Source organism: Geotrypetes seraphini, chromosome 12 (assembly GCF_902459505.1).
Source record: "Geotrypetes seraphini chromosome 12, aGeoSer1.1, whole genome shotgun sequence".
In the NCBI taxonomy this organism is placed as follows: Eukaryota; Metazoa; Chordata; class Amphibia; order Gymnophiona; family Dermophiidae; genus Geotrypetes; species Geotrypetes seraphini.
The window spans coordinates 70,137,945-70,155,140 of record NC_047095.1 but is presented as its reverse complement, the minus strand read 5'-3'; the positions used below and the strand labels follow the sequence as shown (position 1 = coordinate 70,155,140).

The following is a 17,196-nucleotide window of genomic DNA, read 5'->3' as shown; positions in this document are numbered from 1 at the left end:
CATGTCTCCTCCTCCAGAAAAATAAAAGAAACAAAGCGCTTGGATTAACGGTCTTGCTGCTATATGAAATGGCAGTGGGTAAGATCCCACTCCTGTAGAGAAACAAGGATGGCTGACCCGACGGCACGGTGATAATCCTGAGCCATTACTCATCTGCTTCGTATAAAACAGGCTCAAGAAAAAGGTCCAATTGAGATACGAATCTTTACAGCTCTACTGACTCTGCTCACTTTTAAAGAAACCAGACACATGATTTATCTTTTTCCACCACAAATTTTGGGTTCTGCATACGGAACAATTTTCATAAGACAAGAGACTCAAAATGAAGACACTTCAAGAACAGGGATTAATTTTGGTCATGTTGTATGGCTCAGGGACAATGGCTTCAATAGTGCGTACTAGTGCTAGGAAAAAAACACCCCAAATTGATGGGTTTTTCTGCCCCTCTTGATTTAGGGATGTTTCAAATAAACACACACCTCTGCAGTGAGCAAATCCAAAAGCCAGGGTGCAACCGGCGACCCTGGTGGAGGCCAAGGTTAAAACTCACCACTCTAGGATGCCGAGAAGCACAACTGACTTCCATGGGTAAGACAGCAAGTCACAGTCAGCATAATTAGCAGAAAGTGCAAGAGGGCTCCAAGCACCATCTCTTGCGCAATTCTAAGAACCGGCTGCTTGCCAAGATCAGAATCCAGCTAAGGGTCTAATGAGCCATTAAGTTGCTCTGGGTTCACCATTTCTGGATCCTGGCTGAACTCCAAATTCCTCCTGCTACTCAAGTAAAACCAGGATCAGTCTAAAGCAGGGATCTCAAAGTCCCTCCTTGAGGGCCGCAATCCAGTCGGGTTTTCACCAATGAATATGCATTGAAAGCAGTGCATGCACATAGATCTCATGCATATTCATTGGGGGAAATCCTGAAAACCCGACTGGATTGCGGCCCTCAAGGAGGGACTTTGAGACCCCTGGTCTAAAGGTATCCAATGCCCTAGGGTAAATGTAGAGCCTCCTCCCCCTCATGTGCATTCTCTCTCTCCTTCATTACCACCCCCACGGTCTCCAGCCTTCCTTCTTTTATTCGCTCATCCCCATGAGATGTCCAGCCTCTGCCCTTCCACCCCATGCAGGAATTGGAAGCAGAAGACTGGCTTTGACATTACATCCCAATCCTATGCATACCAGCATCTAGCACTTTCCTCCAAGCCAACTCCCTCCCCTCCCCCCATTTGATATAAAGTTTTGGACTAGTTCTAGGTGGTCCCAGTTTCTACAGATATTTTCCGCTGGCTTGGGATTTCTCTGTGCATTGCTACTGACTGCATATATGAACATCAGTGTCTTCTTGAAAATCAGATTGTGGTGCTCTGGGCCTCTCTCAGGTTTGTTTGGTATAAAGATAATGCAGGATGGAAGCAGCAGGGTAGCTTACTAGTGCCTGAAGGCTGTCCTAGGTAATTGCAAAAGCTGATGCTGGACTTTTCCTGTAACAATGACATAAGACTGGGGGAGAAGGTGCAGGGCTGCACAAGCTCTGACCAACACAGAACTGAAAATGACAGCAAGTTCTGGCTGTGTAGAGAGGACAAGGAACTGAAGCTCCAGAGCTTAGGCACAGAAAAGAAAGCATAATAATGAGAAATCACAGTGGAGTTCTTGTCCACAAACCCTCCTTATTCTATAACACGTCACACCCTCAGTGCTATTCACGTGAATGTGCCTTTCATTCACACCTGATGTAAGTGGGAGCAGAAATGCTACTCTTTGACAAGGTCTGTGCACCCAGCTGCCATTACAGAATCGGCACTCGGCCCCTAAAATTAAAGAATGGCTAACAGATGAAGACCTGAAATCAGGATCGCATTAGTGGATGGGACCGATTATCACCTAAACTGCTACTGCTTCTGTGTTTTGCTTTTTTTGCTGAAACTGAGGATACTGAGGCATGAGTGCGTGTTTCCATGTGCAGGCTCACATTCCAGTGTGTCTAGAACCTGGCAGCTCTTGACACAATGTGGATGCAGGAGAAAAGCGTCCTGGAGCAGTTCTTAGTCCTCTTTCCTGTTTCACCAGAAACACTCAGTGGGTCTTGCTGTAATTGCCAGATAGCCTTCTTCCATCAGACTAAAGGATGCAGCTCACACCCGCCCTTTTCCAAACCAAAGTAGAGGGGTGTCAAGTGCCTGCAGCTGAACGCCTCATCACTTTATTCTGCTCAGAGGGTGTTAGGGCTTCTTAACCTTCTTCACGGAGGATGAACTGGAGGCAGACTCCCGCCGCTTCCTCTGAGATAAGGAAACATGAAAAACAAAAGGTGAATTAGAATCACAGTCATTCCAGGTTCCCTGCAGATCTTATGGTACAATCTTGAAGGTGGACATTCAAAAGAAAAACATTCAGCCCTAGAGGAAAGGAGAGAAAAATCCCAAGACAAAGCAGAGGATGAGGAGAAGGGAAGTAAGGAAGTTCTTGTGTTCAGGTGCTACTAGTCCCCCCTCCCAAAAAAAAACCAAAAACCCCAAAGTGACAACCTCCTATGGTTTCTAAAAAAACAGAGTAGCTAAACCTTGGACTCATTCAGCACTTAGAAACATGATGGCAGATAAAGGCCAAATGGCCCATCCAGTCTGCCCATCCATAGTAACCATTATCTCTTTCTCTCTCCGAGAGATCCCAACTGCCTATCCCAGGCTTTCCTGAATTCAGACACAGTCTCTGTCTCCACCACCTCGTCCGGTAGACTGTTCCATGCATCTACCACCCTTTTTGTAAAAAGTATTTCCTCAGATTACTCCAGAGCCTATCACTTCTTAACTTCATCCTATGACCCTCATTCCAGAGCTTCCTTTCAAATGAAAGAGACTCAACTCATGCGCATTTACGCCATGTAGGTATTTAAACATCTCTTTCATATCTCCCCTCTCCCGCCTTTCCTCCAAAGTATGCAGATTGAGTCTGTCCCCATACGTTTTATGATGAAGACCACACACCATTTTAGTAGCCTTCCTCTGGACCGACTCCATCCTTTTTATATCTTTTTGAAGGAAAATTACCTTTCTATGAATGAACACAGACAAACTCCCCTATCCTCCTTAAGAGCATTTAAAAGAAACACTCCCTAAATGCCAAGGGCAAGAGTGAACCCTAAATTCATTATACCTCTCATGTCTGCATTAACATTTGAAAAAAAAAAACCCCACCACTGGTAAGAACATGATAAAAACCACACAAAATCTCATTAGATATTATTTGGGGAGAACTTCTAGCTGCAAGAACAGTGCTGCATTTTGCTATGGTATTGATGGCAGTATCCTTTAGACACAGTTGGGCAATGCTACCTGATCTTCTGCAAATGACAGATGTGATAGCAATGGGGATTATCATCAGCATTGAAACTACAGGGCTAGGGGTCGGAATACAAAAAGAGCTCCCTTCCTTCAGATGCAGCATCTGGCAGAGAAGAAGCCAAAGGCAGCTCCCCCATGCAGTGCTGAGGTTGCTGCAGACTTTCTGTCTACTGCAGGAGTTCCATTCTACCGCAAAACAGAACGTAATTTGACAGGATAAAGTGAAAAGGCTTCTTTTTGTTTTGTTACTGTTATAAAAACCCTTAGTGGAGTAATCTGATGAGGAACCTATTAGGGAGGAGAAAAAATTCAAAGGGCAGGTAACCTGCAGTTAGTTCTCCGCGCTGCTTACAAATGCTGTATACCAGCAAAGGATGCTCTAATTATGGAGACAATTATAAATAATACTGTCTTAGAGCATTTGGGGGAAACGAGAGCACTGAGCACAAGGTTTAACAGAAGAGGGCTCCGTGTGTCTGATAATCTTTACCAGGACAGGGAAAAAAGAGGGAGGCAGGAAAGAGACATCTTTCAGAGATGTCACCCATTCTAATTAAGCGCCTTCCCTTTGCTTTCACATCTATGCCAGGGTTGGTGCCTAGAGGCAAAATTAGAAGCTGTCTAGTTAAAAAAAAGAAAAGAATGTTTTACATGAGAATGCGGGAATTCAAGTCCCAGCTTCTTTAATAGGGAAGAAATGATAGAAAGAGAGAGAGAAAGAGAAACTGCAGAGACAGAAATATAAAAATACATTTTGACTTCATCTGGAAGACAGAAATTTTTTTTGATCTTAACAATGTAACTTCTAGGTTTGCAGCTTATTTGAAACCTAGAAGTCAGCGGGTGTTCAGATGAAGGCAGCTTTTAAAAGTGCAATGATTGGGACTTGGCATCGACACTTCTTACACTGGGGCCTTTCCCTCGGTCCGCTAATGGGCTGACTTCTGAGCAGCAGAACAAAGCCTGGCAGCGTGAGGGATTCTGGGAGAGGCGACTCATTAGCCAGCGCCGAGTGCAGTTTGAGTTTCAGAAATCAAAAAGGAGCTCAGATCTGGAGTACGATACAGACCCTTGGTGCAGAACTCATCCGTTCACCTTTTCACCCTCTGAGACCCAGCCTACAATTCCCAAGCGGGGGTCACAGGAAGAAACATGGACACACATTCTGGGGAGGACATTATCACTTCAGGCCATCCCTAACCAATGCAGACAAGTTAAAATCATGGATTGCCAGTGCACAAATGAATGTATAAAAATTGTGAGTGTTAAGGCAGAAGCTAAATCTTGTATAGTGCTGGACCAATAATTTTATCTAATGTGTCAAATAAAATTCAAAAGACAGCACAATGCTAAAACCACTATCTGGATGATCTCACTTTAATTACCAGGTCAGATTTCTGTATCTTGAGCTAGTCAGGGCTGAATGGAAGCATCTCAGGATCTTCCTCAATAGCACCACCTTCTGGCCACATTTAGAATTCTTATTAGTCAAGTTCCAGAGAGAGTGGAGTGCCTCTGGCCTCTACTAGAGAGTTGCGCGGGGACAGAAATCCCACCCATTCCCACCCGTCCCCGTCAGGATCCTCTCCGTCCCCACCCATCCCCGTAAGGAATTACCTCCATCCCCGCCCATCCCCATAAAAAGCAGCAATTACTTCTGACAGGATCATCAATTCCACAGTTTCTTTTGTGTTTGCACTGCTGTTTTCCTTGTGGAATCTCTTTGGTGGAACCCTTTTTTTGTTTTCTGTTCAGGTAATTAATTTATAAACCCCTCTTTTACTAAGACTGACGTGTCCATTATATTATATGGACGAACCCTGCTTCCAAAGCCTTCCATCCCCGTGGGAGTCCCGTTGGCTAGAGGGGGATCCCCGTGGGAGTCCCCTGGGCCAGAGGGGGGTCCCCGTGGGAGTCCCGTGGGTTAGGGGGCATTCCTGCGGGACCCGCAGGATTCCCGTGATCACCATTTCTCTACTCTCTAATCAAGAACTGTTGCCCTAGTGGCCAGGGTGAGAATTGCATGTGTGATATACAAACACAGGAAAAATCCGATGGAGCTGGAAGACCATAAGGAAAGGTTAAAAAAGTGTCATGTCAAAAAAAAAAAAAAGCATCACTGATGAATGAGCTCTGAGGTTCTTCAGAACATTCAGCGATTGTAATTCCATTTCATGGACAATGGTACGCTATGCTGTATAATTCTTACTAAGTTCCATTCAGATTCTTAGACTATTTGTTAGAGCTTGCCAAACATCCATCCAAGTGCTAAAATCTGAAAGAAATGTGAGCCCAGATGCATGCAGTGAGGGTCCTGAGCCTGCTCTCTGGAAAGAGGGAACAAAAGAGCATGGGAAAAAGATTTCAAACCTCTTATACTAGTCATTGCCACGTCCCTATCTATGAAGCAGAGACAACCCTCCGTGATGGGAGATCTGTTCATTGACGAAAATTGAGGTCACACAGGTTTCATCGCAGTTCTTCTGTACCTAATCTCCTTCGCTCTCTCAACGTCTGGGATCCATCTGGTCAGGGTCATCAACAACCAGCTCACTGGAGACACTAATTCACACCACAGGCTCTCCAAAAGAGCTGCCACAGAAAAAAGGAACAGTACAGATGAAGATGGAGAAACGGAAGAAGACGAGCTCAGTAAGCTTAGACAGAAAATCAACCGGAGCAAGAGAGGCCACCTGACAGCTCTGAAGACAGGAGACCCAACTTCCTCTTCTCACCTCACTAGCCACCACAAAAGGCCACAATGCTGGCACAAGGGAAGGGAGCAGCCTCTACAAGGAGATGAATCCAAAAATACATTCAACTCTGTAGGTAATTTCGGTTTCAAGGTAGTAGAAAATGGTCACAAATGTGACTGTGCTTGCCCTTTTGCCTTGGACTAATCTAATCGTGTCGTCCTTGTGTAATCACCCAGTAAAGGTCAGTGCTGTATTTAACATGGGGGCCTTTAGGTACTGAATTTGCCTTGCAGTGAATTAACTTGATTATATTTTTTTCAAATATGTCAAAGAGCAGGTCGTTTTAACCCTTTCGCCTCTGTCTACACTCTACAGTTTCTGTGCAGCTCAGGACAGTAATTTCAAGCAGAGCCTCATGATATGAAGAAAAAAAAAATACAGAGCTGCAGTTAAAGCAGAAAGGTACAGCACAGGCCGTTCTTCTAAGACCCTCTGTAATTCTTTCAAGAGCAGCAGAAAAGTAGCTCTGCTCCCACCTCTCTCTCCTATGGGGCTTGAGAGCAGAGGAGCTCAGGGCAGCCACGTCCATCACCAGGAACTGCGCTAACCCACTTCTTTGGTTCCTGCGTGTGTCTGTAGATTTGCTTCCACTCTTTTTCCACAGGCTCTAAAGCAGTGGTTGACTTTCCTCTCCGATTCTGATCACCCGGGCGCACGTACTCATCTTCTTAGCTGCCCCGGCTGGGCTGTTCAGCAGGCATCCCTTGATGCTATAAATGCCATGGCTAGTCTGCTAAAACCTTAAGTCAGTCCATGTGAAAATAACTTGTGTTATATCTAATCAAACTTCTCATTAGACCAAATGGCATTCATAAATGGTATAAAAAGAATACGTAACAGATGCATGCTTTCTTTTCAGGCCTGTCTGCATAACTCAGAAAGAATGCAAGTTAATTATGTAAACCTCTCCCCTCACTAGTAAGCAGGCAGAATAAATCCTCCATCTAATGGACAACTATCATGCATTGTCTTTAAACATGTCAAATTAACTGCAGAAAGGACTATTTCAGGTTCATTTGCTGTGGATGCCATTGTCACAGGGCCCATGCTATATCATCAGCTGCACTTAAGAGCTCCTGTGCAGAGGCAGCAATTGGCACTGCAATCCCCAAACTGTTTTAAAAGACTTTTTCCAGTGGTTTTCTCTAATGCTTTAGCTCTGTCTGCATATATATATATGCATACATCTGTGCCGGTGTTAACACGGCAGTGGTTACGGGCTTCTGAAGATGTGAGAGTATTTCAGAATTCAAGAGAACAACCAGATCCAATTAAATTCAGCAGGACACCTACAATCCCAGGTCTGCACAGTGCTTCAAGGCGGCAATTAAGGCCTCCGAGATCAACAACACTAAAATCCCAACCCACATACTGGAAATTTTGCAAATGCTGTGGTCTAGTGTGGTATCTGGTAACCCCAGAAGACTGAGACCTCCTCACGGAGGTTGCAGCTCAATTTAGTCTTCACTACTTGGATCTAGATTCACTAAACCTACCGATCCTGTAACGATGGTCGCAAAACCAGAGAGGAGGGGGAGGCTTTTTTATTCAGGAATTCCCCCAGCTAAACTTCCAGGATGACAGATCTCAGGGTCTCCATGTGAAAATACAGAACACGGAGAGCCCTGTTGACCCCTTCAAATCTAAGATGGGCTGAAAAGTCCCCTCTTTCTTGGGCACCACGAAGTAAATAGAATACCAGCCAGTGCACTGGACTACAGCTTTGAGCTCGAGCAGCCATTGAAGCATCTGGCGAAAGACCCCCTACTTCCATGCCGCCTGGCAAAGAGAAGCGAGAAAGTGATCCAGCAAGGCACGGGAAAACTCCAGAGCTTAACTGTTCTGAACCATCTCCAGGACCCAATTATCCATTGTTATCTCGGCCCACCCCTGGTAAAAATCCCATAACTGGGCGCTGGCAAGGAGTCATTGGGTGGGGTGGGTGGCAGGGGAACCATTGGAGGGATCACGTCCTCCCCAATGGGCCCCCCAAAAGGACTGCATGAACTGAAAGAAATGGCCCTGGGGAGACCCACGGCAGGAAAGGAAGCTGCCCCTCGACCAGGGTGGTATCTGTGGAAATCACGCAAACGCCACCCCACACAAGTGGATAGGCAGGGACGGTCTTCAGCAAGACAAGGCACCTTAAAAGTCCGTTAAGGTCTGAATCAACTTGTCCAAATCCTCGCCAAACAAAAAAAGACCACCGAAAGGGAAATTTCATCAGCTTAGCCTCAGATGCCGCATCCGCTGACCAAGCCTGGAGCCACAGGGTATGACGAGCAGCCACCCCGAGAGCCAAGGACTTGGACAACGCCTGCAACAGATCATACATGGCATCTGAGAGACAAGAAGCACCCATCTCAATTTTGGCTACTTCCTGTACCATGAAAACAAGTTTGAGCTACCAGACCGCCACACATCGTTGCCTAGATCACTAGGACAGGAACATCAAAATTCTGCTTAAGAGACTCCAACCTACACTACTCCTAGTCCCTCAAAGCTGAGTCACCTCAACAGGCACCGTATGCCATTTCACTATGGCCGAAACCACCACGCTCACACCTGGCGACTTCAAAGTATTCCTATCCCCCTCCGGAATGGGATACTGGCGAGCCATAGAGGACGCAAAACGAAAGGGTGAATCTGGCGCCTTCCACTGCACAAGCACAATATCCCGAATATCCTGATGCATAGGAAAAGAGTGGGAGGCTGAGCGGATCCCCCGGAGGAGGGTCCACCACATGTGGGGGCACTTTCGTGTCTTCTTCGAAGTGCAACATCGAGGAAACCTGAAGAATAAGCTCCTGGAGCTCTTCCTGCTGAAAGGTTGCACCACCGACGCATCCTTGCCAGCTGGCGGAACCGAAAAACCTCTGCCAGTGGCATCCGTCCCACCCAGAGAATCCTGGAGGTCTACCAAAGGGTCCAGGTTCTCATCAAGTGAAAACTGCTCCCCACAGAAAAAATCATCGTCCCAAGAGACCCGTGGCCACTTGTATGAAAGAGGAGGAAATGGGGATGAAACCGGTTCTGAGGGGGGGCCAAAGCAGAGTGGATGCAGATGAACTCCCTTCCTCCTGAGACAGAAGCAGGACCCCTGGCCACCTGAAGATAAGCCTTGCACAAGACAAAAACAAAATCAGGGTAAAAACCCCTGGCAGCCCAATGGGACTCACTGCCAAAGCAGAGGATCCAGCAGAAACCTGCCCCTTTCTCTCCAATACAGGGGGAAGGCCACCTGAGACTGGGGGCCGAATCGAGCGCAGACAAATTCCCCCCAGAGACCCCTGGGGCGGAAGCAGGATCCCAGGCTGCCTGAAGATAAGCCTTGCACAAGGCTGCAGATAAAACTGTCACCCCCCCCCCCCCCCCACCGAAGACCCCTGGGGCGAAAGCAGGACCCCCGGCCACCTGAAGATAAGCCTTGCACAAGGCTAAAACAAAATCAGAGAAAAACTGCCTGGCGGCTTAATGGGACGCAGAAACCTGCCCCTTTCTCTCAATACAGGGGGAAGGACACCTGAGGCTGTAGACAAAATGGAGGCGCTTCCTGTCAAAAATGGAGCAAAGCCCGCTGAGAAAAACGCTCCCGAGGCCTGTAGTGGCTGAGAAGCCTGAACCGTCCCAGCCGCTAAAGCAGATAAGCTGGAAGCAGCAGTAAGGGAGTCCCCAGCAGCATTGGCGATAATGGAAACCTTATTTCCCTGACCGTTGGCAGTTGGGGAAATCCCTGTGTGGACAGTGAGAGAAGCCCGGGCATCCCTGCTGTCAGCTGTCGGCATGCGACGCACTCGTGAAGGGGATCCCTGGATGCTGGCACCCGAAGCCGACGAGGATTTCCAGAATCCATTTCAAATGCTCTTACCTGGCTTTTAAGATCCTTCACGGCATCCTTCCTCCCTTAATCCCACTATCTTATAATTCCTCGAGTCCTGACTCTACCAGACCCACCCAAAGGTATAAATTATCCTTCCCCTCTCTACACGGTATTCGCTATGGAGGCAAACTGGGAAAATCCCTTCTCTTCAGAATCACAGGTCTTTGGAACGACCTCACGACCCCGCTGCGGAACCTGGGCTCCCTCCAATTATTCCGCAAGCAACTGAAAACCTGGCTTTTCACTAAAATGTAATTCTATCCCCCCTTACTCTTCTCTTCTATATATAAGTTCATGTAAACCTTTTTTTTTTCTTCTCTTCCTATATTTTAAGTTCTTGTAAACTGTGCCGAGCTCCACAACATCCGTGGAGATGATGCGGTATATAAACTTAAGGTTTAGTTTAGTTTAGTTCATGGCGGCCAGCAAACCGCAAGCACAGGTCGGCCGCATTGACCTCGCGTCTGGAGCACAATGAATACTTTTTCCCTTTAAATGTGCTCATTGTGCAATACGCGACCTAGCTTAAAGAAAAGTGCCGGTTAACAATTGAAGGCTCCCTTCAGACTGGCACTGCCTCAGGATTTTTTTTTCTGTTTCTCTAAGCCATATGTCTTGCTGGTATCGGTGGCAAGGCTTACAGCTGAGGTACCTCTAGAAAAATTTTGGGGAGGTGGAGGAAATGAGAGGGAGGGACTCAACTCATGATCCATTGAGTGCGATACCCCTGAGGTCAGACAGACCCCCGAAAGGGTCCCTCCAAGCTCAGTCCGGAACTAGATAGGGACAAGAAGGGCACTAAACAACTTCCAACAGACCTACACTAACTAAAGAAAGTCTTACCACACCTGCTTGAGACTGAGAACAGACTGGTTATGTTAAGGGGAAGCACAGCTACTTGTATTACAGCCAAAAGGTTTGTCTCAGTCTCCACCTGCTGGTCATGGTGAGCTATTACCCATCAGTGAACTTATACCGGTCTGGAGAGGTGCTAAAGAACTGGAATTATACCTCCAGTACTTTTATGGGCCTGGTGAGGCACGTCATCAGCTCTGGACAATCCTTATGTGAACTGTTGCCTTTTCTAAGGACCAAATATTAGGATGGGGTACTACTTACAGAGTTAGGTGTTAAGGGTGCTCCCACCACATCAATAATCGAATCCTTGCCATCCCCCTTTCCTTCCTCCATGCCAATACTGGAGTGTGCATCTGTGCTGGCGCCTTCCCCACTCAGGGGTCCCAAGCTGCCAGCCTTGGCAAGGGCATCATAGCGGTGCCGAAGCATCTGCAGCTCATATTCGCAGTTGGCAAAGGCTTGCTTCAGTTCGTAGAGCAATATCAGATCACTGCGGAGTTCATTGAACATCTGAACAATTTCTTCTGTAGGCATGGGGTTCAAATCTGTAAAATAGGAGGAGAATATGTGAGAAAGGTCACACCTCAGTTACAAATGGAGACTCATCTCCATACCCTCTACTCAATAGAGGCTCTTTTAGTACCCAGCCTACTCCAGTGGCTCCACAGAGATCTCTTAGGAACGTACAATGCTAAGGTGTAATAGTGGTGGCATTGCTAGTACCAGAAATCTTTGGCAAGTCTTTTTTTCTTATCTTCCTGTCAAAAACAAAACCCCAGTCTCTTTGCCGTACCTTCAAAACACACCTTGTGCTTTTAATTAATATGCAGATGACTTAGGTCTGACACCATTTACAACCCCAGTATCTCATTATTCAGGGCTTGCACTCATGGAAACCTTAAAAATGTGAGGACCCTACTGTAAACCCCAGGAACTGGAGGGAGGTTGGATCTTTAGCAGAAAAACCTTTTAATACTGTTCTTAGCCTGCAGGTATGAGCTGGGTTAGTGCTCTGACAATCCTACAGCACTCCAGTCTGGGAGGTTTTTAAAAGAATCGCACAGCCCGTTTACCTCTCACCTTGGTTTACTGGAAAAAAATGCCCTTCTAATTTCACTGCTCTCTTTTGATTTTTATCAGACCAGACAGACATTCCCTTCAAGCTGAGACCTGGAATAGAAGCCCACTTCAAAGTTTAACTCTTTGATGGTCTCTCTTACAAGTAGGGGCCATAACACATCGCCAGCCACATGTGAGGGAACTCTGGATGGCCAGAAGATCCAAGCTTGACTCAACAGTAGGGCCTGGTCTAATTCTGTTAAGGGGGAGATGATTGATGTCAAACTTTGAATTCACAGCAATATGTAAACATGCCATAATAGGATAAGCAGTTTTACTACTTGGGACCTGGATTGGTCACTGTTGGACCTTCCTATTGTCCCAGTATGGCAATTCTTATCTTCTTATGCTCCCAACATGCTCCTAGCGCTTCAGCTTTTGCAGTAATAGAGGCTTTAGAAAACCATAGATTGATTTTAAAAGGAAGGGAAAGAATTGCAAGCATCTTTTATACTATGAACAGAGAGGAAGATAAAACAAACAGGCCATCACGAGTACAAAGGCCTTCTCTCGGAGCGTGCGCCTCTTTCCCCTGCTCCCTTTACTCACCTACTCCCAGTTCTGTCAGCATCTGCTCCAGGGCTTTAATCTTCTTCTGTCCCACCGAGCTGGGCAGCTTCATCTGGAACACAAAGATAGAGAGCAGAGTTAGCCCTCACCCACAGCTGCCAAGTTCAAAAGACGACGGATGGCTTTCTTTTTCTAGTGCAGGGACTGAAGGGCTCAACGTTTTCAGTGACAAAGCAGAGGGGAAAACACTATTTCATAGGTCTCAACTCTCACTAAATTACCAACAAAACTTCCACCTTCAGATTCTTCTCTCCTGCTGTGGAGAACAGATCAAAGGAGTCATTCCCAGATCAAGCTGAAATGACCTATTTTCTTCATTCCTCCCAATTTGGTTAGATGCATGCGCTGGCATATTTAACTCTTTTTTTTCTGTTATTTTCCAATTTTTTTTTTCACCTGAGCAGTCCTAGAATTGACATTCATTTAACACAAGCTTTAACAAAGCAGCAAGAGAAGTTAGTGGCAGGCAGAAAGCAGCTAATGCTCCTTGGCAAGAAGGGAGAAGCTGGGTTCAAAATTTCAGTAAGGTACAAATGGGAAGTGGCTGGAAAGGAGTGGCAAACAATGGGAAATCTGAAGAATAATCTCCCACTGAACTTTAATTAGGCAGAAATAGCTGCGGAAAAGACAAAGAACACCAGTCAAAGTTTCTCTGGTTTTTCTTTCATTGGAAACGAAGTGCTAGAAGCATGTGAAAGCTTCTCCTATTTTTACTGCAGTCCTAATGGAGAGGCTGTTTTATGGGGTGATCTCTCTGCCTCTAGGACAAGAACATTTATCTTGTCTTGAGCTAATATGCAAGCTAAATAAATGCGTGAAATAAAAATAGCCTTAATTGCATTACTGCAGAGCCGCAGAGGATGTGGTTTTCCTGGTTCTCAGCCTCCTCCCGCTCTAACCACAGGGCCACTCTTGAGCTATCCTTTTAGACCAGGAATCTCAAAGTCCCTCCTTGAGGGCCGCAATCCAGTGGGGTTTTCAGTATTTCCCCAATGAATATGCATTGAAAGCAGTGCATGCACATAGATCTCATGCATATTCATTGGGGAAATCCTGAAAACCCCACTGGATTGCGGCCCTCAAGGCCCCTAGCTTAGAACAACCGCATGGCAAGTGTAGATACATAAGGCCAATATTTTAAAGTGATTTAAGCAGGCAGAACGGGCTCCTGCCTGCCTAAATTCAGCTGAGCAGGTCAGACGGGGATATTCAGCAGTGGCACAGAATATTCCCTCTGTCCGATGATCCAAGGGCAAAGTCTCATATATGGACTATGGAAATCACTAAATGAAACTCCATTGGCTTTACAAGTTTCAATTAGGCACCACTCACTGCCTTTAAGATCCTGAGAGGGAATGCCCCCAACTACCTAACAGAGTTCTCATCCTACTCCAGAGTGCTTCCAACAGATATTCCACCAGAAATCTTTTGCACTTAAAATTCCTAGCATGCAACAATATAAAGTCTACCAGGCAAATTACCTTATCCATTCATTATCAATTAGCAAAATGCTGGATCCAACTACTATTTACACTATGATGTTGTGACCACTTTTAAAAGCATTTCTGTACCAAGACAGGGAGCCAACCCTGCAGTAACTGAAAAGGTCATTGTAAAAGCCCATTTCTAAACTGTCTAACGCAACTTTTGGGATATAATGATGACTTACTTGAACTTGTAAGTATGACTTAACTGGACCAGCAACTCTACTGTCCATTGTAACTGACCCAACCTCTTGTCATGTAATCCAACCTTGAACTGAATAGAAAACCTGATTGACTTAGCATAGCAAGTTGATATTCAGTGCCACCGAATATTCACCATACTTGCTTTAACTTCCTGGTGCCACCAAAGACCTGCATATTTACTGCTGGTTCCCAGATATGGCCTGGAACTGAATATTCAGGCCAATTTTAGCCAGTAGTGGTCAATGTTTTAACCCCCCTCTCCTCACAAAAACACACCGACTGTCACCAGTTGAATACTGATCGGATATATTTTAAGGGGTGGGTTCTAGGCCCGATATGGACAGCCAAAACTACTGGGGCAATTCTAGAACTGGGCACTTTCAATTCAGCCCCCTGAGTCCACATGGTAGGTGCCAATTCAAAAACGGAACCCTATTTAGGTGCTGTTAGACACCTAGTCGCGGCTGCCTAGTGAGGCCTAATTTTTTTAATTGGCTTAATCAGCGTGGTATTCAGACAATCAAAAAAATAAAAAAAAGCAATATAAGAGTTTGGCAGCAATGGAGGCGTGGTTATGGCAGAGAAGAGGCACGATTGACTTAGGCGTCGTTAAGGCGAATGAAAAGCTGACCTAACGGAGCAGCACCTATGTTTAGGATGCCTACGTCTGCTTAGGCGTGAGTCTATAAACCGTGCCGTTTACAGAATTTGGCCCTAAATGTCTAGGTTGAATTATAGAATACATGTAAGTTACACTCACAGTGGGAGTCCTGTGAACCTCCTGCTCATCCTCACCCATTTTATTTCTTTATAGAAAAATGAAACACACACAAAATTTTACTTAAAAAAAAAAAAATTTAGGGGGTCACCCCATTTCGCTGTTTTTTAAAACCACCACTAAGCTTAATAGTATATTATAATTCTTGTGCACTCAACAAATAATTTCAACGGTCTATGACACAAAAGCTGCCTTTGATGCAGAAGGAAACTTCCTTTGGTGGCTGGCCACTCGCCGAAGAACAAACTGCTTCTGTTCTTTATCTTTTGTCAAAGTATCATTGTATTTTTCAGTTAGGTTTATCCCGTGTAGTGCTGCATCATTAACAACAGACAGTTTGGATGCCTACATAACAATAGCACTTACTGGGTCAGACCAATGGTCCATCATGCCCAGTAGCCCGTTCTCAAGGTGGCCAATCCAGGTCACTAGTACCTGGCCAAAACCCAAGGAGTGGCAATATTCTATCCTACCGATACAGGGCAAATAGTGGCTTTCCCCATGTCTTTCTCAATAACAGACTATGGACTTTTCCTCCAGGAACTTAGCCAAACCTTTTTTAAAACCAGCTATGCTATCCGCTCTTACCACATCCTCTGGCAACGCATTCCAGAGCTTAACTATTCACTGAGTGAAAAAAAAATTTCCTCCTATTAGTTTTAAAAGTATTTCCCTAGAACTTAATCGAGTGTCCCCTAGTCTTTGTGATTTTTGACGGAGTGAAAAATCGATCCACTTGTACCCGATTCTACGCCACTCAGGATTTTGTAGACTTCAATCCTATCTCCCCTCAGCCGTCTCTTTTCCAAGCTGAAGAGCCCTAACCTCACACCTAACCTTAGTCTTTCCTCACACGAGAGGAGTTCCATCCCCTTTACCATCTTGGTCGCTCTTGTTTGAAAACTAGATCAGTCCACTCTATTGGATATTTCTTCAGGAATATTTTCACTTTTGTTGATCCTCCTTCAAGCAAGAGATCAAAATATGACTGAGTTCTCTGTGTTACAAGATTTTCAAAGGTCACAGGTTCCATTTCATCTGTACACATGAGACGTCGTGCAATGTTCGGCAACAGTAGATGCTGTAAGTTTTGCATCATTCATAGCTTTGTTTCTGGTGCGATTCTGTCATAAGAACTTAAGAATAGCCTTACCGTGTCAGACCATTGGTCCATCAAGCTCAGTAGCCTGTTCTCACAGTGGCCAATCTAGGTCACTAGTACCTGGCCAAAACCCAAAGAGTAGCAACATTCCAGCAACTCAAAGAATAGTAAGATTCTGGAACCCCAATGAAAGCAACATTCCAGAGCTGAGATTGTGATGTCATAATGGCTCATTCCACAGTGCATCAGAGCCAACCACATCAGTGATGTTACAATGGCTTGATTGTCCTATACTTGGCTCATGTAAGAACATAAGAATAGCCTTACTGGGTCCATCAAGCCCAGTAGCCCGTTCTCACAGTGGCCAATCCAGGTCACTAGTACCTGGTCAAAATCCAAAGAGTAGCAACATTCCATGCTACTGATCCAGGGCAAGCAGAGGCTTCTCCCCATGTCTTAATAACAGACTTTGGAGTTTTCCTCCAGGAATTTGTCCAAACCTTTCTTAAAGCCAGCTATGCTATCCGCAAGTGCTGCTAGGTTCTTGGACAGAAACTATAGATGTCCGGAAATGGCTGTGAGCACCTTGTGTGTTCAGAGCAGACAGCAGCTCAATATCATTGTATGGAGCTTTATTGGAATTCATTCCACTGTCAAACGTACACAAGAGTGACAAACAAAGCCAAGTCAGTTACATTACTGAGTCGTTGTGCTGTCATCTGAAACTGTGCTCTGAATAAGAACATCCAGTCCATGAGGCAGACTAGCAGTTGACATCCGACAGACTGACTTCCCAAGGAGCCAGTTTTTGGGTGCAGATTGTAAACTAAATGACATCATACAAACTAATTATACGCAATCAGCTACATACACAACACACAAGTAGTGTCTAATCAAGCTGAAATTTGACATTTGAGTAAAACATACCAACCTTTGTAGAGGCAAGATTTGACAAGGTTGATTTTTTGACATACTACTGTGGACCACACTGGTGTACATGCACCCTTTCAAATTCCTGCTCTTAAGTAAAGCAAATATTTGCAGAATAGCACCAAGGCCAACTGCAAGCACTTCCACAGGTAAAGTGCGCAAGTAACA

General features: G+C 45.4%; 1 protein-coding gene across 2 annotated transcripts in view; it reads right to left on the bottom strand.

Annotated features, from left to right (window-relative positions):
* Positions 1-341: 341 nt before the first annotated feature.
* DMAP1 (DNA methyltransferase 1 associated protein 1) overlaps positions 342-17,196 on the bottom strand; it is an 84,170-nt gene continuing 67,315 nt past the window's right edge. For both annotated transcript variants that reach the window (XM_033916931.1, XM_033916932.1), the window contains exons 9-11: positions 12,510-12,582; positions 11,103-11,386; positions 342-2,285 (exon numbers count right to left, since the gene is read on the bottom strand). In XM_033916931.1, the coding sequence (XP_033772822.1) occupies positions 2,226-2,285; positions 11,103-11,386; positions 12,510-12,582 (417 nt within the window). In that variant the 3' untranslated portion in view covers positions 342-2,225. The remainder of the gene's footprint in view (positions 2,286-11,102; positions 11,387-12,509; positions 12,583-17,196) is intronic.